A 22,762-nucleotide genomic window follows, 5' to 3' on the forward strand; every position below is an offset into this window, starting at 1 on the left:
GAAGTCTCTGCTTAGCGATTACAGATATTTGAAAAAGGTTGAAAGCTATTTCAGCAATGTTATGGTGCAGGAATTGCTTGTTGAAAGTAATAGTTTGTGTTTTACAAAAAGTCAGATCAAGCAAAAATAATCTTCCTTTTTTATTTTCTTTTAGAATCTTTACAACTTCTTGCATTGTTTCTTTTGTCCCATGTGAATAGAATTTTCTGAAGTTAAATGTATACATGGAAAGCCCAAGCTTTGATTTCAGCTTTTGGTTTTTTAAGGTATTTGTTCCAAGCATTCTGACCCTGACCCTCAAAGAATTTAAAATATATGAATGTGAAACAGACCAGAAGAGAGGGACGTGTTCCTTTTTGATGTGATTATTTGGTGGTGATGATGTTTTTCTCTGCTGTGATGAGGGCTAGAATTTCCTTTCAGAAAAAGTAGAAGAGAAAATGTCATCTAACGATTGAGGGGGATATTTTTTTACTCCAATTGATATTTTTTTAAAAAGTATAATCTTTGAGATCACGAGTTCTTGACTACTTTTTTCAGTATCCTTATTAGCATGATGTCACTAACTACTAGACTTCGAGTAACTTAAAAATCTTTGTTCCAGCAGCAGAAATGTTACGTTACAAACTCACTGCACCCTAATCTTTCACCAAACAAACAGAAAAAATAATTCCTGTAATGTAAATCTTATCTTGGTTCCAATTTCTAATTTGGGGAAAGCTGAGGATCTCGTGATTTTTTTTTTTTATTGGGTTTGGTTTGGTTTTGTTTGTGCTTGAGGTAGGATAATTTTTCTAATATTGTTATATAGACTTCTATAGTGGCATAGTTGATCTATATGAAAGGAGGAGGGAAAAAAGGTGTTTTAGTATGAGCCATGTTGACAGTGTTGTAACAGTGTGTCTGTGTTAATGGTCAGGATAGCAGCTCCGTCCGTTTCCGTTTTGGTTTTAAATTGGAAGTAGCTCTGTCAGCACAAAATAGTACTTGTGAATATTTGTTTTGTTTGATGGGCTGTGGTCCAGCTATAGGATCCCATTACAATAGCATGAGATTGGATGATTTTAGTACCAAACTTCTTAAGGTATTTTTGTTTCTTAAATTGCAATAAAATCTGCTTTAATTCCATTGTAACCTGTGATCATTGAGTAGATAATAAGAGACCAAAACCAGAATTAACTCACAAAGGAGGTAACATTTCCAGACACTGGCATTATCAGTTAAATCGTAGGGTGCTTTTTTCTTTCATAGATGTAGATTGTGTTATTTTTGACTCTTCAGGCATCTCTTCCAAAATGTTTGAAAGAAAAAATCATGTTTGTTGTTAAATAACCATCTATAATTTTTTAAACACCTGGAAAGAGAGGTCCTATAGCAAATAAAATTAAATTCACTAAGATTTTATCATGTAATTACAAAAAGAGAACGTGAAGGATGTTTATTTGGGTAAGTAATTATTGACTTGGGAAGCAAACAGTGATATATATCACTCTAGATAACAATTCTTCATTTATTTTAGAAAAGCCTTTTACAAGCTCTGAATTCGTTCACTGCCTTACAGGAGGTTTACAAACCCCAGAGAAAATATAAACGTCAGAAGGGAGCTGAAGAACTGCTAGATGAAGAATCAAAGGTTCATGCTACGCTTCTGGAATATGGCAGGTGAAAAGCTTCATTTGATTGTCTGTAGGTTTTGTATTGTGTGTGTTTAGAAGCATTTCATATAAAATTTGGATTGTGTTGGGTTTTTTTCTACTACTTGAGAATCCATCTGTTTCAGATTTACTCCTGTTTGGTTTCAGTTTTTATTTGCTTACCCTGTAAATTCTCTGGGGACTGGACAGTCCTCATTTGTATGAACAATATTTCATGCAATGGGAGCCCAAGTTCTGACTTTATGGTGCTAGTAGGGTATGTTTACTCAATGTACTTATTCTTTGCTTCATAAAAATGGCTTAAATTCAGCATGTTTCTAGGTAGTGTCTGTCAGTGAATATTGTCTCTTTGCAGGCAATCCCCAGAAAGTGGAGAAAGAAGGAGCTGAAGTTGTTACTGCCTCTTGTTGTAGTTCTAATGTGGTGTATCAGGAGGCTGAATTATGGTTTAGTGCTTTTTCTTCTTAATTTCTGCAAACTTCCCTATAGAGACGAAGTTACCGAGGTTCGCGTATACCCATTGCCTTTGCAAGTTCCTCTGGTTTACTGAAAGCTCTCCAGACACATAAAAATAATGCTACAGGTTTCTGTTTACAGGTTTCTGTTTACATGTTTCTTTTCATGATTGAGTGATATTGACAGCTTGTCTGCTGTCTGAGCTCTTAATAAGTGCAAATGTCATTTGAATTAATTTCGGTATCTTCTGTGGCTGCTTCTCTCCCAAAGCCATACTTTTTTTTTTCTCTCAGTATTTTGAGTACCTTCCTTTTACCCTTTTTGCACAGTTGTCTTGACACACAGTTGAAATCAGCAAGTGTCCTGGTTGCAGATTGCTTATAATCTTCCCTTTTCATTCATTATGGTATTTTGTGAGGACAGCATGGACAAATTAACATCTTTCAGCTTATTTTCCATTAAAGTGGGATGAAATCCTCTGTGTGTTCCTAATGGAATGAAACTATTGGGAGACATCTAGGTGTTCGTTTACTAAGCAGAGCTCTTCTGACGTTGCGTAAACTTTATATACAAATGGTTAACTGTAGAAATGTTCCCCTCCTTCCACCACCAGTGGAGTTGAGCGCAATTATTTCAAGTGTAGCAAGCTGGTGTAAAAGCCTAAGATGGCTGGCTGCTCTGGTGAGCTTAATTGTTCGAAACACAGAGCTACAAGGAAATAGAGAACTGTGTTAAACAGCTAAGTTTGTTAACGCAGTTAGCATTCACAAATTCTGTGGGTTGTAGTCTTGACTAAGTCTTATTATTTTTCTAATGCTAATAAGGAGTTAAGCTTCATTTACCTCATACACTTTAGAGTCCAATTTATCCCTCCTCAATGAAAATGAAATTGGCAAGTTGGTGGCAGTGTCAGGGATAATTGTACTTGGCATGTGAATTTCTTCCCTGACTCTTTAGGGGAAGGCGCGTGTCCTGAAATCTTTAGATTTAGATCAGGTCATTGATACCTCACCAGTGCTCACAATGGGAATCCAAAGAGCTGGTGTGGAAAAATAAAGTTGTGTACTCATGTCCATTTATTGTTTCTTGTATTGTTTCATTACTACATTACTACATTTCATGTCATTACTACATATTAGTGTCAATAGACACGTCCTAATAAATAAAAATAGTATGAAATAGTTTATGCAGTTTAAGGGAATTTTTGTGTATGATTTTTCTGGAGTAATTTTTGTTTGTTTGTTTGTTTTTAAAAAAAACAGGCAAAACTTGAAATCACTATACAGCCTTAAAATTGAAATTAAATAGAAGATGTTTTCTATAGATCCTCATGAATTGCTGTAGCTTTAGGTGCTGTGTAACAGTTGAGACCTCAGTAAAGCTAATTTCTGCCGGAAAAACAGAGAAATCTTTACTATAAAAAGCAATGAAGATGGATGATGGAGAAAGTTTAAGTACAGAGAGAGGAAATAAGAAAAACAGGAGATGTTGAAGGTACAAGGAAACTGCTCTTCTGTGGTATGGTGTGCATCAGTACATGGGAACAAGCAGTGGTTTGGGATTAATAAGGATGACCAGGAACTTGTGAGCTTTTGCAAAGGAAAATACCCCTTCAAGACAATGTTTGTTGAGGTGATCTTGGTGATATTGCAGAGCCCTAGCAGAAGAACAAAGGGAAAAGAGATACTTGGTGTTTGAAGGTCATTTATTTAAATTAGCGATACGAAGGAAGGACAGGACTAAGTAAAAGACCAGTACAGTTAGCTATTTGATATGAAGAGCTTAACATGAATTGGATGGAAGTGGGAGAAAATTAGGATAGTTGCAGGATTTGAATGTGTTCTGGTAACGTTTTCTTAATGAATTCTCAATGCATAAAGCATATAAGGAAGAAATTTTCCACTCAGAGGGCAGTGGAACAGGTTGCCCAGAGAAGTTGTAGATGCCCCATCCCTGGAAGTGTTCCAGGCCAGGTGGGATGAGGCTTTGGGCAACCTGGTGTAGTGGAGGGTGTCCCTGCCCATGGCAGGGGGGTTGGAACTATATGATCTTTGAGGTCCCTTCCAACTCATATAAAAAATAAATAAAATAAAACTCTTGGTCAGAAAACTTTTTTTGCTATAGTGCAAAAATAAAGAACATCTGAGAAAATTACAGTAATCAGACACACAAATATCAGTTTCATGTGTTTTGGTAGAGAAAGAAGCTTTTAAGGAACGTTATAGTATGTCTACTATGAACTTAGTAAACTAATGAGTACAAGGACTCAGAGATACATACAGAAGTCTGAGGGGGCATTAGGGATTACTGTCCACTCTTCAACACTGTTAGAGGAACTAGAAAACTGCTGAAAAAGGCAAATAGTCGATTTTTGGTAGATTCAGGAATAGAGCTGAATGGTTTTAGAATTCAAATAGGTAAAGTGAACCTTTCATTGTTTTACTGCATGTAGACGGCAGTCATAGAAAATGGTGTTCAGGTACTGCCAGTGATAGTGCCATATTCTAAATTGTTCTTGGATCCTGTGGCCTTCAACTTAGAGATTATCACAAGTGAGCCTGAATGTAGCAGACCAGAGTCTGCCTTGAGAGCAGCGTGATGCCACTGAGCATCTTCCCACGCAGTTGTGTAGTGTGTGGCTTTCGTTGCCACAGCTTTGCATGTTATCAGTCAGTTTTCAGAAAAGTTCAAAGTCAGCTCATGTGATGGATGTGAAATGTTAAGCCTGGGAGGCATCTGGGTTCTCTGTTGGTATAACTGATGTTTAAGTTGTTGTTATTGCTGTTCTGGTACAGTTCATTACTTGGATGCAGTTATCTGTGTGAAAATGATATTCCTCTCCTACAAAAAGTGGAAACATATGAGAATGGCAACACTAGAAATGCTTCTGTACTAATACAACTTTATGTATATACTGTAGAAGGGTCGTGCTCTGTCACATTCTTTGTACTGCTAAGCTGTAAAATGCAGAGAGAGCTTTATGTTGGGGAATTCTTTAAAATTTGGAGTTACACTGTAATGACTGAATATGACTGAATTTACCCACTACGTATGAGGGTTGAGTAAGTGGAGAACTAGTGACAATCGATACTGCTGCTGAGGAGCACTTTTAACTTTTAGCCATAAAAGGCTAATAAACATTCCTGCTTCTGCAGTAGTTAAGGAATTAAATGGTTGTAGCTGTAAGTTTGTCAATCAGGAACATCACTTCTTTTCCTGTCTCTGTACATGCTGTCTTTAGCGCTTCGTAATACTGAAAATGATTGCTTGGTCATATCCAAAATGTCTTTCTATCTGTTTTTAATTTAAGGCAATATTTCCAAACTAACAACATAACTCAGATATCAATTTTTCCTATCCCTTAAAAAAACAAATGTAAAAAAGTTTATTTGAGTATATATTTAAAGCTCTGAATGCCATGCTTCAGAAAGAAATTACAGATTCATCAAAGCACGCAAGTGTGAATGTTTTTTTGGGCCTACAGATTGCACTGACGTTTTCCTGAGGCCTTTCTGGAATTCAGTAGTATATAGCTAGTAGCTGAGGATTAACTTCCAAATGGAAAGAGAGCATTGCTTTTTTTTTTTCATGAGCTTTACATGACAGTATTTTATTAACAGTGTAGATTTGCAAATCATGATGAAAGAAGTAGATGGAGTTGAAATTATTCTGTGAATGTGCTGCGGTACCTGTTTATTTAGTTTATTTGAAGCATTCCAAAACTAACCTGAACCTGACTGTTGGTTTTGTTAAACAATTCCCTTTTTACTGCATTTCTTATGTTGAAAACTGATAGAAACTTAATGTATTTGGGAAAGTTGTAAACAAAATGTATTTCTTTCCTGTAACTATTGTCCTTTTAGGAGATATGGATTTAGCAGACAAGCAGGAAAAACAGAACAGGTAAAAAATATACTAATTTTAAATACTTAAATTGTGACAATTGCATTGTTTTTGTTGAAGTGTTGGTTACTGTGAGATCTTAAAGGAATACAATGGAATAAACAGCTATAACTTCTATTATTGCCACCTCTTAAAAACGGCTACCTGGAAGTAAAAATCTGCGTGCCATAAAAAATGCAATTGATTACTGTCTCCTTTTTTAAACTATTTCCTTCATCTCTACTCAGAGATCACATTTTGCAAACATTCTTCACTTAAAAGAAAGGAGGTTTGGATGTTTTGGTTTTTAGTGTAAGGTAATGACATATCCTATCTGTTTAAGGAGTATCTTTTAATAAAGCATTTCATGATGGGATCATTAAAAGAGTTTTTCCTTTTCTTTTTAAAGAACCATTCAACTTGGTAAGAAATTTTGTAGGCATTTATTACATAACAGGTTATTTAATGTGATAGAGAAGTGCAATACCATGCCACAGATAAATTGTAGTGCCTCTTGAAAAGTAGCATCCTTGCTGTGCTTTTGATGATTATGGAGTCATAAAATGTCCTTGTCAGAGTATTTGCAGTTTTATTATTTCAGTGCAGATATTACTTTAGCTACAAGTTTTTATTACAGAGATAATGAAGAAATGCATTAAGCATGTCATGGACCCAGCAGTACACTGAGTATATTAAGGTTGCCCTTCTTCATTATCTCAATATTCCACACACAAATTTAGCATTTAAATTTTATAAATTGAGCTGTTTACCTATTTAAGGGTACCTCTTCTCCCTCATAGTAACTGCCAGGCTGCAGTCATGTTTATAGAGTTCACTTTGTTTCTTCAAAAATTTTACTGACTTTGAAATATTGTATATTAGAAGGTCATAGTGTTTGTTGTGTGAATTGAGTCACGAGTAAGGCAGAAGGGGAAGATTAAATAGTCACGTTAATGGTGCAATAGAGTGACCTAGTCTGTCTGTCACCAGTTCTTGCTATTTTATTGGCACAACTTCTTCTAACTGAACCAGGCAATTTTACTTTTTTTTCCATGTTGTGTGTTTGTTATACTGATATTAAATTATATTAAGTTATACAAAATGATTGATGGAAAAAAAAATTTCAGCTTTCTCATATATAGCAGACATCATATTCTAGGGTAGCCAGGACTTCTTGTGAGGTTGGTGGTTCTTAGAAGGCTGGGGAATAAGGGATCTTTACACCAGATGATATATCCATAGCAAGCCAGAGACACTGTCTTGAACAGCTGGAATACTTAAGAAATCAGTGAGGGTTACACCTCAGTTGACATGAATCGGAGTGTGAGGATGTTCCAATGTCTGAAATGCATTCATAAAAACAGAACAGCTATATTCCAGTTTTCTCCTTGTTGTCTTTCTTAATACCCCAGATTACTAGAACTAGATACAATATTTTCTTAATTTTTCTTTAAAAGGCTGAAGATAAAAAAATTGCGCTACCTCCAGGGCTTGCAGCAGCAGGAAAAGCTGAGCCTAGCGATGAAGATGACCTTCAGGCTGCTGAAGAGGTGTGCCATGTACATAGTAGGCATGGATGTTACTAACTTGGGGGGAGGGCAACAGGGATCGCTGCCCAGTCCTTCTCTGCAAGAAGGAAAATTTCCATGCTGAGCTGAAGTGGGAGTTGCTTCTCTCAGGAGAATAGGAACCTGAAACTGATACACAAAATTAAATATTTGTTGACGTTTAATAACAAAAAAATTCAACTTTTGTTTTGGAATCTGAGCGTTTTTAAGAGGTCAGTTTTCAGTTGATAGTGGGAGCTGAATACTCAGTGAACCTGTGCTGTTACAAGGAATTTTCCTTTATTTGGTAACATTAGCCACCTCTTCTTTCACTTTCATAGACTTATTGTCCCATTACACACATTAAAATACATGTTATAGGATACTAATTGTATACATACATCCCTGTTACTAGGCAGAAATAAGTTAACTAATAAAAGATAAATTGTTAAGTGTAACTCCTCATATTTTGCCCTAGCTTCGCATTAAAACGCTGATGACAGGAATGGCTGCAATGGAAACAGAAGAGGTAAGCAGCACTTCAAACTGACACAACTTTGTTTAAATTATGGTTGCTTATGGTAATTATTCCTAAAATTGGGTTAATGGTGAATCTGAAGTCTTGGAATGACTATGTTTAAGTTTTTCTGAAGGGAATGTGAGAAAAGATGGTTGAATTAGGAAGACAGTAATTTTGTGGCTGATAACTTGATCAATATAAGTAAGTGCCTCTTTCAACTGGTTTCTACAAGGAGAATTTCAGGGGAAAGGCATCACAGTGCAGCTATGTAAGATGCCATATGATCTCAGTTTATTCATCTCGTGAAGATATTCAGAGGAGTAATCATTTTACTGGGGAGAGTGGAGGAAAACTGTATGCATTGCAAGGTGGTTTTTTTTTCAAAGCATTGATATATATTTATAAACAAAACCATTAGTCTAAGACACTGAAAATACTGGATATGGATCTTATTTTCTTGATTGATTTTAGTTAACGATATAATAGAACTTGTAAGCTGTTGTAATTTTGAAAACTCTTACATTTTGATTCATGGGTGAGAGGACTGGGAAGAAATTCAGTGGTTGAACATTGTTTCTGTTTATGCTGAAGGAACAGAAGAAAAGGTGGTAATGAATCTAGTCTCAAAGCTGATTGACGGGCTTTCTGCCAAAAGGCACTGTCGAATTCAGTTCTACTTGAAGATTGTTTTTGTACGTGCATCCAATTCGACAGATGCATTCTTTCATACATCTGCATTGTTATAGTTTGGCTCAAAATGTGGTCTAAAAGTGAGTTTTACTACTGCACGTGCAAAATTCAGTGTACAGAATACAATTCAAGGTAAGTTTTTGAAAATCTGAATTCAAATTACCACTATTGTTTGCTAAAAGATCGTAAGTGAGAAATTTCCATCAGCAAAGTTTTTTTGGGGGTAGAATGTTTCTTTGTCTTTTTTTATGATTAGACATTATTACCCAGTGTAAAGATTTTGTACATTCTGTTAAAATTAGAGCTTGAGGAAATCACCATGTAAAAAAACACAGGCAAATCCAAAACTCCAAACATTTTCTTGATGCAATTGCAGGGCAAGTTGACAGCAAGCACAGTTGGCCAGATTGTTGGACTTCAGTCAGATGAGATCAAGCAGATAGTGTCAGAATACGCTGAAAAGGTAAGTGTGTTACCTGATTATGTTTTATCAAGTTGTATTTAATAACTTGTTAATTTAGGCTTTAAGCTTCCAACTTAATTGCCACGATTCTCTTGAAACAACGTTGTTTCATAAATGCTGTGGATAGCTGCACAGCCAGGATTCAGGAAAGTATTTTAATGAGGTTTAAATATGCACAAGCTTTTGGTGTGACAGCACATATTCCTGGATTGTATTCATGAGTACTTTGGGTTTAATCACCTGCTTAAATGTATTTGTGAATAAAGAAGGACCTGAGTTGATATCTGTTCAAACCAGAGGCCCAAACTCTTAATGCATTTTAAAATGTTCAGTGTTAAGCTCAGAAATAGAGTTCTATGGGCCTGCTCAAAGAAAAATCTGGGCCTCCTCCACTCAGATTTTCAAGCATTGGGGTCTTACTTGCACTGATTTCCAATTATCAGTCATGCCCTGGATCTCTCGTTCTGAATCTAGTATCATCAAAAACAAACCTTTGTTGCTTTCAGAAGTCAAGGTAATTAACTGTGTATATTAGCTCCATTTATTGTGTTCAACTGTGATTGGTTTTACCGTAATGTGAAAAGAAAATCTGGCTCTTCAAGCAATTAATACATACAATACATCACTGCCAGATATGAGTTATAGGTCGCTCTTATTTGTCCAATAGTCTTCTCATATTTCTTCCTTTTTGTTGACACGTATGAGGTATGGAGCTTTCCCATTTGGGAGATAAACCCTATAACTCAACAGAGTCTATAGCAAATTCTTGGCCTTTCTTTATTATAAAGGATGGGAAGAACAGAAGCCCAAGGGTCATATTTCAATGTTACATTTCTTCTGTTCTGAGAGAAGGCGGCAGGACCTTGACTATTATAGTAGAACAATGATTAATACTCTGGAAAGTAAGAACTGATTCAAGTCAAACCAAAAATGTATCGCTTTTCAAATCTATTGGATGTGACCAAAAAAAATTTCTGTATGTGCGTGCATGCACCCGGAAAAGAGAATTAGGGATGCTATCAAACAGTCTAGTGAAGCATCAACAATGTTTGGATATAGTTCTAATAGTTTTAACCCTTTGTAACTGCACGCAGTCTGAAGAACACAGCAGTGCTTATTTGTCTACCAGAGTCTGAATAGAATCCACAGTGAAGATAGCCGGCAAACAGAATTCTAGATCTGGTGTCACCGTGTGCCAGGACCTTTCCTACAAGATGGTGTTTTTGAGGAAGATCAGTGCATACAGTTTTCTGCATTTGCCCCGCCTTTCTGCTGCTATGTTAACTTGCTGGGTAAACTGAAAGGAAGATTCTAGTGTCGTTCCTCACTTCCTGAAAATCCTGACAGAAAATTACTAATGCTGCTTTATCTGCCTGTTCATCACCAGCTTTCTAAGGCCAGTTATTCAAAGCAGCTTTGATTTTACTGTGTTAGAAGGATTCTTCCTCTGAGAATTGACAAGTATAGTTTTATATAACAAGAGATTTTGCTAGGAGTAGAATAGGAGGAAAAGCTTGTTCCCTGGAAAAATGTGACTAAATGTCACTAATGTGACTAAAACTAGAGAAGTGCTGTCTCAGAACTTCCCCCTTCAAAAATGCCTGAAGGAGAATCCTCTTCTACAGTTTTAAATGCCGTTTGCAATGTGCTTACGTCTTGAGAAGTTGACTCAGAATATTTTTGGACTTCTAGAATCCTATATCAGAGGTTACTTTGCACCCTACACAGTCAGTTGAAGTAGCATAAAGTAAGCATTTCAGCCATTTAGTATGGTTAGGGGTTGTTGTTCCAGGAAGATACTAAATGAGATATTTTTGTAATTTTTTGTTTGCGAAACCCCTGAAAGATAAGGTGAGGTGCAGTGATTTTTATCTTTGGTTCATGAGCTTGGGAAAGTGTCAAGGGAAAATGACAGCAAATTATGTTGAAATGACTGCTAAAGATCCAAGTGGAACTTGACTGAAAACAGATTTGAACTGTTACGGGGCTGAAGATTGTTTTTGTTTTCCCTGTGGGCTTCAGACAGTTATTGGACTTAGTCACAGATCTAAACCTCTGAAGTCTATTTGCTAGTAGGAGATGGTTGAACATGGAGAGATAAACAAAATTATTCACTGCTACAAAGTTTGTATTTTTGTACGGAGACTCCATTTTTTTAATTTTTGTTTTTAAGAATGTGAATTTCTGTAGATTAATGATTGAATTCTCTTTATTTATTGAGAAGTTTATAGCTTTAATGTGTGTGAGAGAATCTTGTTACAAAGATTAACATTAATTGCTTCTATTTCCTTCCTCCCTCCCTCCCATTTAAAACTTTTATGTGTGGACAGTGGGAGGCATGCTTGTAAAGTCTAGAATTAGCCATTTATATTGGCTAGCAGTTTTTTAGCAGCTGTAGATTAGTGATCCTCATGCATAATTAACATGGAGTTGGAACTTAACAAATTCCGTCATAGAAAATGAGGCTACTAACACTTCTTATTTAACTTGTTTAATTGAATTGGCTAAATCTTTTTAGGGCAGTTGAGGAGTTGCAGGGAATGGGGAGGAATGCAGAAGTGAGTCTACACTTGTCAGTGGTGGGGATAATGTGTGTTAGCAGAAAAGTTGAATGATGTATCCGTGTATCCCTTTTTGTCACATGTAATTGAAGTTCTTGTTTTTATAGAGAAGCAAATTGATAATCTGGAACAGCCAGAGACAGTAGTGTTCAGACACAGCTTTCTTAAATTATCTTCAAAAGGCAATTGCTGTTTTGGCCTAGGAAGAGACCAGGTAACAATAGTGTCAAAAGCAAAGTAGCTTCTGTAATTGGTGCTTGCTTCCTTCTATGCTGAAAGATGCATTTTTCTTCACAAATTAGAACCCAATTCCTCAGTAACTTTAAAGCTGCAGTGTTGTTGCTGAGCGGATCTTCAGCCCACTTTGACAGCACAAGGCTTTTTCGATTGCAGACCAGAAGGATTTTTCTGCAGAGACCTCTATAGTGATGGTTATCTCTCATTTTCCAAAAGCAAGCTTTAACAGTCCACTTCTTGAGACATGACCTTTTCTTTATGCCAAACTGTATGGATTTCTACTATTTTTGCAAGATCAGTCTCAAACTGGTTTAGCTCATGTTTCTTGCTCTTGCATTTCCAGTTCTCTCAATTTGCATGTTGTGCATATTAGATGAGCTAATCATATGGTGAGAAGGATGGGGCCTTAGAATGCGTGATATGATGAGGGAATGTCATTTGCGTAAACAATGAGAGGCATAATTAAATCTGAGTGTTGACTAGCTCAGTGTTAGAGGTGTTCCTTAGAGACATTTTTATTTTCCTAACAAATGGAAAGAGAGTATGTGAACTGTTGGGATAAGATGTCAGAACTGGTCTTTTTTTGCTGTAGATGTAAAAGTATAACAAGCTGCTCTTCAATATGAAAAACACAGAAAATGGAGAAGAGGAAGACAGGGTTTGCCTCCTATTTTTATTTAAAATTAAGCTGTTAATGAAGACGTGCTTACACATCTGCCTAGAGTAGATACCAGGAGCAAATATGAGTGAGGACTATTTCATACCTCTTGCAACGGTTTTTCTGATTATACATTCAGTGGTTGTCTACATTTGGTAATTATTCAAAAAGCACTTAGTATTGAAGTCTTTGACAGACTAAAAATTAGCACCTGAAGTAATTGAAAATTAACCATTTTTCTAACGAAATATTGGAAAATGGATTAACGGGAAAAAGAAGTCTTGAGTGCATGAAGGAAATTACCAAAACAGATGAATGTAAGTATTAAAGTGAGGACTTCTAGAGGTATAAACAATGTTTAGGCAAATAATCACTTAGATATCTAGCTATCAGATTTTTAATCATTCTTTTTTTTCTACTGCAAATACACAATTTCTGTTATAAATGTTATTCCTGGTAAAAAATGTTTCTGGCAGCTTTCCTTTCACAATTCAGAGAGAACAGGAGACTGGATCCAGATTGCTGTCTTCATTATGTATTTATGAGACACTTTCTTGGCAATGCATGCTGGATTGAGTAGTTTTCAAAGAGTAGTGTCTACAGCACACACACAAGAAAGCTTAGAGTGGTAAATGTATCTACCACACTGAGTACGTCATTGTCATTCAGCATAAAGATGCATCAAAGCCAGTATTTCAGAATCTAAATACACAATTGTTCAAGGCCTTTGAAAGTTCTGGATCTACTTATTGGGGTATGGAGCATCTCTAATTCAACAAGTTCAGTAAATACCACTGCTTAAGGTGGTTTTTAGTATGTTTGTAATTTTTATGTTTAAGAACTCTACCAGGTTTAACCATAATGCTGATGCAAAAAATTATTTCGTTCTTCTAGTATGCTGTATTTTTTGACCTGTCCCAAGGCACCTGACTTTATTTTTAGCTTACTTTACCTGTTACCTTTGGAATATAATTCAGTTGTTAAACTACTTTCTTATCTTGATGCGAGATAAATCAGTCAGTCATTCTTTCTGTTGGATAGTGGGGCACAGTTCTTGATAAGGAATGTCACAGGTGTGTCCCACTTTAGCATTTCCTGAGCTACTGAAGAAGCAAAAAGTAATGGCAGGAGGTCCAACAGGCTGTTGTTACTGTTTATTTTAGCAATCTGAGCTTTCCGCTGAGGAGCGACCAGAAAGGCTTGGAGCTGCCCAACAACATAGAAGGAAGGTGGCATCTCTGAATAAGCAGATTTTGCAGAAAACCAAACTTCTGGAAGAGGTGGGTGTTGTGTGTGTACTAAAGAAGAAAACATTGATAAATGTGGTTGATCACAAAATTTTCGCCATCCAGAAAAGATTTGCAAGCTATCTTCTGTACCAGCAATTTGTCATGCTGAACATTCATTTCAGCATCTCTGAATGTCTTGCTTGCACATTTATTACTAAGACAATGTCGCTGGTACTCTATTAAAAAATCGCGTAGCCCTGTCTGTGAGGAGGGGGGTAGCTAATCAAAACATGCTTTTCCTTTTATTTGCATACCTCTCTTGGAGAAAAACAGAGAGAGTATCTCCATTTGACTTGCTAGCTATAGTGCTGAATGGGCTCTTTTCACGATTTCAAGAAACAATTTAGGAGGTTAACATCTGAACAATTTAGCATCTAAAATGTGCTACAAACGACTTTTTATCCTTTCCTGTCCTTTTATATGAGCCAGCTTGTCTCACAGACTGAGGTGGGGTTTTTGCTTGTTTGTTGGGGGTGTTTTTGCACAGTCACTGCTTGTTTCACGTCTTCACATTTTGGTTTAGGGTGAAAAGGCTCTTGAATTTGTGACTGATATTCTGGTCATATATATATAAGTAAGAGTAAGAACCACCATTGCTGTATGTCATAAAGTGTGAGTGGAAAAGCTATGCCATTAATGAAATGCTGCTTTTAATTATGCATACTGCTGTAATCAGCACTAGGCCATCTTTAGGTTGCAGAATCTGATTAAAACATAACATCTGAGACAGTAATTGGAAGAGCTTGCCAAAAAACAAATAGTTCTTGAGGAAAAACTGTTCCTGATGGCTTCTGTGGTTGATAACTCTGTCCAAAGTACAACACTGCTTCCGCAGCCTTCATCTGTTTTTTGCTTTGTTTTGCTCTGCTCTTGTCAGTCTTAACATCTTACATTTTGACTGGTTTTACCCATTAAATGTTGGGGAGACTCAACTGGTTGTACCTATTAAATGTTGGGCGTACAGGGTCTTCAAAAGATAGGTGTCTGTATGGCACGTTTTATGAGACAGTGATATGTCCAGTCTGACAAACAACAGAGGTGAAAGAATGATAGCTTTGAAAGCTTTGCTTGCTATGGTGTAACTATGGGAGCACTAGATTTTAAACCTTCCTGCTGAGTCACTTACTGGACCTGACTGACTTTATTTAAAAGTGGGAATAAAATAGTCTCTAACAGTGCAATGAAATCTTAAGTTTTGAGAAGATAAACATTCTTTAAATAAATCTTTCAGTAAAGCATATGCTATGAGCCATTCTTTGAAGTCTGACTAACATTCAAGTAATACTAAGTTTAAATAAAGCTGTAAAAATAAAGCTTATGCATGAAAAAGTGGAATGGCTAATTGCCTATCCTGTTCACGTCTTTTTTCCCAAGTTTAATAATAAGTTTTATGAAGAACAGGTACTGGTAGTTCTTCGTTTATTTTTCACATAAAAAGGACTTTCAAAGGGTAGAGTATGGCAGTGTTTTAACTGGTACATATTAGAATGCATTTCCTTTGAAACATGCCAAACTAGTTTAATTCTTTTTAAACTGATGCATTTCTGTTTCTGTGTTGCCCTCTGGCATACCACATCTGTTAAAAATAGCATATTTTCATAGTCAGTAACACTACAATTATTATTTGCACTGTATGTTGAATGTAAACCACGTCTGTCACAATTCCTCTTCAATCTAGAGTGAAATATTATGATATATTACAATTATGATGTTATGATATACTGAAATTAATTATACTTTTTTTTTAAATTGAGCTTGTATTCTTTTAACACTTTGGTAATATGACTTATCCATGTCTGTTGATGTCAAACATCACTTCGGTGCCCTGCCAAAATGATGACTTAGTAAAAATATATATTGACAATACCTAGTGTTCAAATGCAGGCAGAAGTGTCACGCTTTCAAAATCAGGTGTAAGGATGTTCTCATAAAGTTCTACAGATTTTTTTTGAATGGATTTTGGTTGTGTCCACCAGCTCGCATCCATCCATATTTTTGCTGCAGAGAGTGTGTAGACATCCTGAAGGGATGCTCAGTTTGAATGTGTAGATACTAGAACACTACACCACAACCCATGGTGGTCGTGAGAACAGTTTGTGTTCTTTGAGGCAGTTAGCTCAAGCTCAGTTTTGGGGAGGACAGCCTAGGTTCAACTGTGTAGTAAGAGTGGCATTAAGAAACTGCAACAGCTAGCTCAGGTTTCAAAAATGGAAGTGTTGAGTATTGCACCAGCACACTTCTCCGGCCATGCTGTTTCCTTGATCTTCCTGCCTGGTTGAGCAGTAGGAGAGGCTGATCAATGAGCGCAGCAGCTGTGGGTGGCTGTTGCAGCTATCCTGTGTTGTGCCGTTATCATCTGGAAAGCAGAAAGGACCCGCTGATGTCTGTGTGCAGCCTCAACGACTGAAATGTTCAAAAGCATTCTTTGTGTAGCAGGTGGCTCTGACGTTCTACAGGATTGTAGCACAGTGTGGCTGCGGAATTAGTGCTGCAGAATATGCCTATAACTCGATGCACGTTTAGTGGGTTACGTTTTCGTGCTTGGCGCAAGTAATTTCCTGTAGCAGTTTCCCTGGCACGTGAAAGCGTTTGCTTGCTTTCTGCATCCTGCTAAGAAGAAAGCAGTTTCGGCTGGGGTGGAAACATGGCTGTAAACCACACAAAATTGGTAGAGTCCGTATTTCATTACAGGTTTGCTTTTAACTGCCAAACAAACTTCATAATCCACAGGAAGACTCTTTTATTTTCTAAATATGTTCTCATGCTATTTGCCATTTTAACAGGCAAGAGCCCTTTAATTCTGTGTTGCTTATTTCCAGTACAGAAGAGTCTCAGTGCTGTGTTTTCATTTGGAAAAAAAAAGTACTGACAACTAGAAGACGAATATAATCCTTTTATCACTATAGTAAAGTAAAAACTTCCTGGCTGATTGTTTTGGGGTGGTTTTTTTTGGCCACTTGCCGAAGACAGCTTTTGAAATCAGTGACAGTCAATACCTCCCTTTCAAAAAATATTTGTGAAGTTCTGGCTTCAATACTGCAAAAAGTTTTGGTGAGAGTTCTCATGATAAATAGTTCTTTAATCTTTATGTCAATTTTCATGAGTTGTGGACCGCAGGCTTAAGTTATAATTATTTTTTTCAACTGGTTAGACTTCAGTCTGTTGATGAAAAATATGAAAAACTATGAAAAAAACTGTGTTTTTATGAATTTGGCTGCAGAAAGAGATGAGTGGACTGTTCCATGTTATGAACAGCAAACCCAGTGTGAAAAGTAGTGGAACAGAAAGCCAAATGTGCATTTCTTTATTTACAACACTTCTGCTCCACTTTTGTAACCTATGTCCCGTTTTTGTTCTTAATATTTGCAGTGTGATCTTAAATCATAAGGGCTTTAGAAAAATACGTTCTTCTAAAATTAGCCTCTCTAAGTTATTTGACAAGTGAAATATCCAGAGGTGTTTTGCTAACTGTCTTATTAGACTTTCCATAGCTGCACATAAGAAAATGATAAACCAGCTTGCTTTTTTGGTATGAAAATGACTATATGCCATGGCACTTTTATGCAGGTCCTGAATCACCTTCACTTATTTGGAGAAGTACAAAATAAAACTGTCTTCTTAGCCTGCTGTGAAACTAGACTAGTATAACCAGGCTAAATAACTGGTTTTAGCAGAGATTCTGTCTAAGTTACCATTCTGTTGGCATCCATTTTGTAAAAGCTCTGTTTATTCTGGGAGCTAAGACATCTAGAAGGTCAGGAGGGGAATGTTTGCTATTGTTAATTAAATATTCAATCAGAATTCTTGCAATCGAGTGCTCTAGGAGTAAATGACAAGAAAAGACAGTGTTTGTGATGGTTGGCCTGTTGTTTAATAGACACTATTAACAGCTCAAATATTGCTATTCTCCATTACAGGTTTAATTAGTGTGAATATAGAGTCAAATTCTTTTCTTTCTCTTTCATAATAGTTGCAAGCTAAATGTGCTGATCTGCAGGCAAAATGTACTGAAGCAAAAAAGACGTTAACTGAGGTAATCTTTGTTTTTCTGTGCACTGATTCTAGCTGGATCATTTCTAAGAAGTTCGGTGTGTGTGGAGGGATGTATTAGGTGGTGAAGGTATTTGACAACTCTCCCACACCGTGGAATCAGTGAGTTAAGCTGAATACCATGAGTCATTTTATGTGTGGAAACGTATTTCAATTTATTATTAATTGCAACCCTTAGGTTAAGAGTTACGGTGAAAAACTGGACAAGGAATTGGCAGCCTTAGAAACAATAGAATCCCAAGCAGATTCTAGGTAAGTTTCTTTCTTTGTGACCTTTGAAGTTCTGAAAAATGATGGTTTTTAAATGAATCATTCAATGTTTCTTGTTTTGTCAGTCTAAACAAATAACTAGAATTTAAAAATTAAACAATTATAGAATCATAGAATCATAGAATGGTTTGGGTTGGAAGGGACCTCAAAGATCATCCAGTTCCAACCCCCCTGCCATGGGCAGAGAAATCCTCCACTACACCAGGTTGCCCAAAGCCTCATCTAACCTGGCCTTGAACACTTCCAGGGATGGGGCAATTCTCCAGCTTGCTTTCCAAAGACAGGAAAATTATTATCATAGTGTTCAGTCAGAATGAAGTGTCAATCTGAAGTTGAAAATAATTGTATTTATTGTGACTGTGGTATATCAGTAGTGATAGGGTTGGGTTTTTTTAATTTACACAGATTTTGTTGGAAATTTATTTAGAATTAAGCTTGTTCTAATGTCTTTTTGTTCTCCGTCTGTTTAAATTAGAAACTAAAAATCTAATGTGGTTTACTGAATCTTCAAATTTAGCATATTGCAGAGTTTGCGAGCACTGGTGGCCATGAATGAAAATCTAAAAAGCCAGGAGCAAGAGTTCAAAGCACACTGTAGGGTAAGTTTTAGTTTCTGGTACCAAGGATTCATTTAAAACTTGGTAAAGAAGCATTATACTTCTTCCTGATTTGTTGTTGTGTTGAGTCGCTGTCCATCATCTGTCTCCCTCCCTGTGCCCATTCAATGGTATTTCCAGGTTCATATTGAATATTGCCACCAGCTTGTTTTGTAGCAGAACTGTGGACAGTTGCCCAGTTCTGCAGTGTATCATATCTGCAACAAGACTGACAGCCAAGAAGGTTGGAACTGGGTTAACCACAGGGAAAGGGCAGGGAGGTGTAAGGAAGGTGTAACAGGGCAGTTTCTTGGCATGTAATGCCAAATCAGCCTTGTACTGATTACAGCTGTGGTTCTTCTCTTTCCCATTACTGTTCTGCTGAGAGCAACCTGGGGTGGGTTGATAGAGAGCACTAAAATTTAAGTTTGAGATTGGGCTGTACTAGATACCCTCCTGTGCCATTCACAACCTGAAATGGATTGTCTCTGCTTGGATAATGCAGCCAACAGCAACCTGAGGAGAGATGTGGTGCCAAAGAGGAGGGCTGTGGAAGGCCACTAGCTTTAGAGCAGCCCACTGAAAAAGAGAAGACCGAGATGAAGCTATTGCAGTTTTCAGAGAATGTTTCAGTTTTACTGCTTAATTACTATGGTTTGCTGTCCTGTTTACTGCTGTGTTTATGGGCTGCCTAGAAATATGATCGAAGATAATTGTTTTCATTCTCTTCCTTTTAAACAATAATGGATGGGATTTAATAGAATGAAAAGAAGTAAAAAGAAATAGTGCCCTGAGGCATAGACTGAGCATAGGAACCTCATTTTCCCATGCATAATCCTTTGAAAAGCTCTAAAGGGTTGCAATGGAGACTATCTTGCAAGTAACTTCAGGTTTGTTCATTTTTACAAATGCTGTATGTTGCAGTGCCGTGTCATGCTATTGCTCTTGTAATCTTCCTTTGCTTCCTTGGTTTCATTTTCCATGTCACTTATTACTTTTCTTAGCTGGATCTAGTATATTTGCAAGTAAGAAATAAATCTCTTCCTGTGTTTGATAAAAGCAGATAGTTTTAGGTAATGAGTAATAATGGATGCCTTACCCTTAAGCAGGGAATGCTGTTTAATCTTACAAATTTAAATATGTGTGTGGTCAGCTCCACAATTTTGTTAGAGATGTATGTTGTCAAGCTTCCTGCTCTCCCCTCCTAAGAGGACAGGTCTCAGTTAAAAACAATGTAAACTTTTTTTGTTCGTTTTAAAGGAAGAAATGGAGAGACTTCAACAAAATATTGAGAATTTGAAAGCTGAGGCAGTGGAAAATGGGGAGGAACAGGTAATAGCAAATGTCTAAGTTTTTATTTTCAACTTGTGTTTTAAAATGCTCTTTTAGTTCCTCTGACTTTTGGCATATTCTTTTAAGCATTAAAGCATCTGTTGCAATCTGAAAAATTCTACTCTCACCCACTGGTAAAGCCCCAGTTGATGCTCATAAACATAGAAACACAATAAACTGAAAATAGCCATAGTAGTCTTTATTATTCTTGCAGAACCCATGGGGCTAACTCGCAGATGCTTTTGTGCATTTTACTTTTTTCTTTATAGTACTGGAGAAGAATCTCTGGATGTTGTGTTAAGAGCAGTGCATACCCCCTGACAAAAACAGCTCTTCCTCAGAAAGCATGTTTGGTTTGGTTGTATTTTCTCCAAAGTGGATTTGTTTGATGGATGGAAGCACAAGTTTTCAGTGGCTCAGTACATTGCATGCCGTGAGCAGCTGTCGGAAGTTAGGCTTTAACACAAGTGCATCCAGACTGATGGCAATGAATAATGAATGAACAGGAAAGGAAAAGCTTGGATTACTTGTATTTTCAGTGGGTAAACATTTCATACACTTGTGCCTCTGAAATGAGGTAGATTACAGATTCGATTATGCTGCTGTCCTTCCGAACGCAACAGGAAAAAATTAAAATGTAAACCTAAATCTTAAATTTTTAAACAAGAAAAAATTACCTTGAAGTCCACAATCCAGGAAATCTAGAATACCTGTCAGAGGCTTTATGTTTTGTCCTGGGCCATATTTATCCTTAACCCCACCACTGAATCGAAGTATAAACATTCAGACAAGGTGTACGGACAATCTTCCAATACATATCCTCATTTAAAATGTAACTGTTGTAAAGTGGAAAAAAACTACTGACAAATCTTTAAACTATCAGAGGCTTGAAAGCTAGCAAAATGCACTTATTTACAGTAGGTGTCACTTTTTTAATGCAGATTATGAATCATTGTTAAAAATAATAACAGCAAATGGTGGTGTTATTGTGGGAGCCGTTAAATGGAAGATAGACAAACAGAAAATGAACCCAGTTTGCACGTTTTTGCACTGCAGCTCTCGTATGCTACTGTAATAAACAATTGTTTTGGGTTCTCAAATTCTAGGAGCCGAATAATATTATAGAACAGCAATACAAAACTGAGAAAGATAAACTTCAAAAGATCCGGCTGTTGTTGGTGAGTAACTCTATGTAAATTTACTTGTATAAAATTATTGACATTTTGCTTACTTTGTAACTTCTAATACTTCTTTCTTGTGTTCTAATTTTAAAAAGTTTTTCTGTTACAAATCAATTACAAAAAAACCTGAGCCTTAGCCTATGCTTTTTTTTTTTATTTTAAATTAATTATTTAGTAACAAAATATTGCTGGGGGTGGGCTTCATCCATTTTAAGAAGTGAACAAGAATAGGCTTTGTTTTCTCCCCTCCTAACTTTCTATTCAGGCACGAAGAAACAGAGAAATAGCCATTTTACAACGCAAGATTGATGAAGTACCCAGCCGAGCTGAGCTAACACAGTATCAGAAGAGATTTATTGAACTTTACAGTCAGGGTATGTATATCAAGCAGGAACATCCTGCTGAAGGCTGCAGCCCTGGAAGGAGGGCGGCTGCATTTTAAGCATATGGCATGGAACAACAGCACTTGCTCATTTTGTGGTATTTTAAGGGTCTTTTGATATTCATGTTACACGCTCTATTTTCAAAGTTTTATAAGCTGGCTATAAGAATTTTCCTGACAGGGAAACTTGATGCACAAGATCTCTGGAGCAAATTTTGTCTGCAACAAGTTCAATCATTTAGGTTAATGACTAGTGTGTTTAGAAAGATCTTAATTCACCATTTACAAATAAGGTTGCTGTAAATTTGTCATGTTTAGTTAATTGCTCTTAATGTTAGATTGCTTTCATTTTTTTTTTCATTGATGTGAGATACCTGGTTCTGAACCAAACTATGTCAAGAACTACAAAGTAATGGCCATTTCTTGAAAGGTTTGTTTTCTTTCATTTTTGATTTATAAATATACTGCAATGTCTTGGTAGGATAAGAGTACAAATTGTCTTTAACTTTTTATATGAGAAGTTAAAAACTGGGAAACGTGCTCGGTTAATTTTTTGGATAGGTATGTGTTTGCTGTGCATGGATGGTATGGAACACGCAAACTGAATAAAATTTTAAAGTTGTTCCATTAAACTGATAACAGACTAGTATAGTTGCTAGTGTATATTTAATGTAGCTTGTGTATTAGCATAAGCTAAAATAAGTTTCTACCAAGAAGAACTAGCTAATGTTTTAAAGATATTCTACATTTATTAATTAAGCATGTGAACCAAGCTCTTGAAGGCTGAGCTGTTCTAAAATTATTGAACTTTGATTTAAATCCCTTGTCCTGATGGGCCATGTCCAGTGACATAGACCATGTGCCATCTTCCATGTGTGTTGTCTAACTCTGTGCATGGAGTAGATGTACTTCTTTAGTGAGTCCAGCTCCAGTTCTTCCTTCTCTCACTTTGCTTCTTATATGCCATGCAGTTATTTAATCAAGTCCAGCTAT

The 22,762-nt window shown here is 36.5% G+C and overlaps 1 protein-coding gene across 1 annotated transcript in view; it reads left to right on the forward strand.

Moving 5' to 3' along the window:
- Nucleotides 1-22,762, forward strand: part of CCDC93 (CCC complex scaffolding subunit CCDC93) — a 54,478-nt gene that overhangs the window by 13,567 nt on the left and 18,149 nt on the right. The window contains exons 7-18 of the mRNA XM_086615517.1: nucleotides 1,562-1,662; nucleotides 5,975-6,014; nucleotides 7,451-7,543; nucleotides 8,019-8,069; nucleotides 9,127-9,213; nucleotides 13,833-13,949; nucleotides 17,929-17,991; nucleotides 18,187-18,260; nucleotides 18,796-18,877; nucleotides 20,135-20,206; nucleotides 21,313-21,384; nucleotides 21,653-21,761. Coding sequence (XP_086471643.1) covers nucleotides 1,562-1,662; nucleotides 5,975-6,014; nucleotides 7,451-7,543; nucleotides 8,019-8,069; nucleotides 9,127-9,213; nucleotides 13,833-13,949; nucleotides 17,929-17,991; nucleotides 18,187-18,260; nucleotides 18,796-18,877; nucleotides 20,135-20,206; nucleotides 21,313-21,384; nucleotides 21,653-21,761 — 961 coding nt within the window. The remainder of the gene's footprint in view (nucleotides 1-1,561; nucleotides 1,663-5,974; nucleotides 6,015-7,450; nucleotides 7,544-8,018; nucleotides 8,070-9,126; nucleotides 9,214-13,832; nucleotides 13,950-17,928; nucleotides 17,992-18,186; nucleotides 18,261-18,795; nucleotides 18,878-20,134; nucleotides 20,207-21,312; nucleotides 21,385-21,652; nucleotides 21,762-22,762) is intronic.

This window comes from Tauraco erythrolophus, chromosome 8 (assembly GCF_009769465.1).
Source record: "Tauraco erythrolophus isolate bTauEry1 chromosome 8, bTauEry1.pri, whole genome shotgun sequence".
Taxonomy (NCBI): domain Eukaryota; kingdom Metazoa; phylum Chordata; class Aves; order Musophagiformes; family Musophagidae; genus Tauraco; species Tauraco erythrolophus.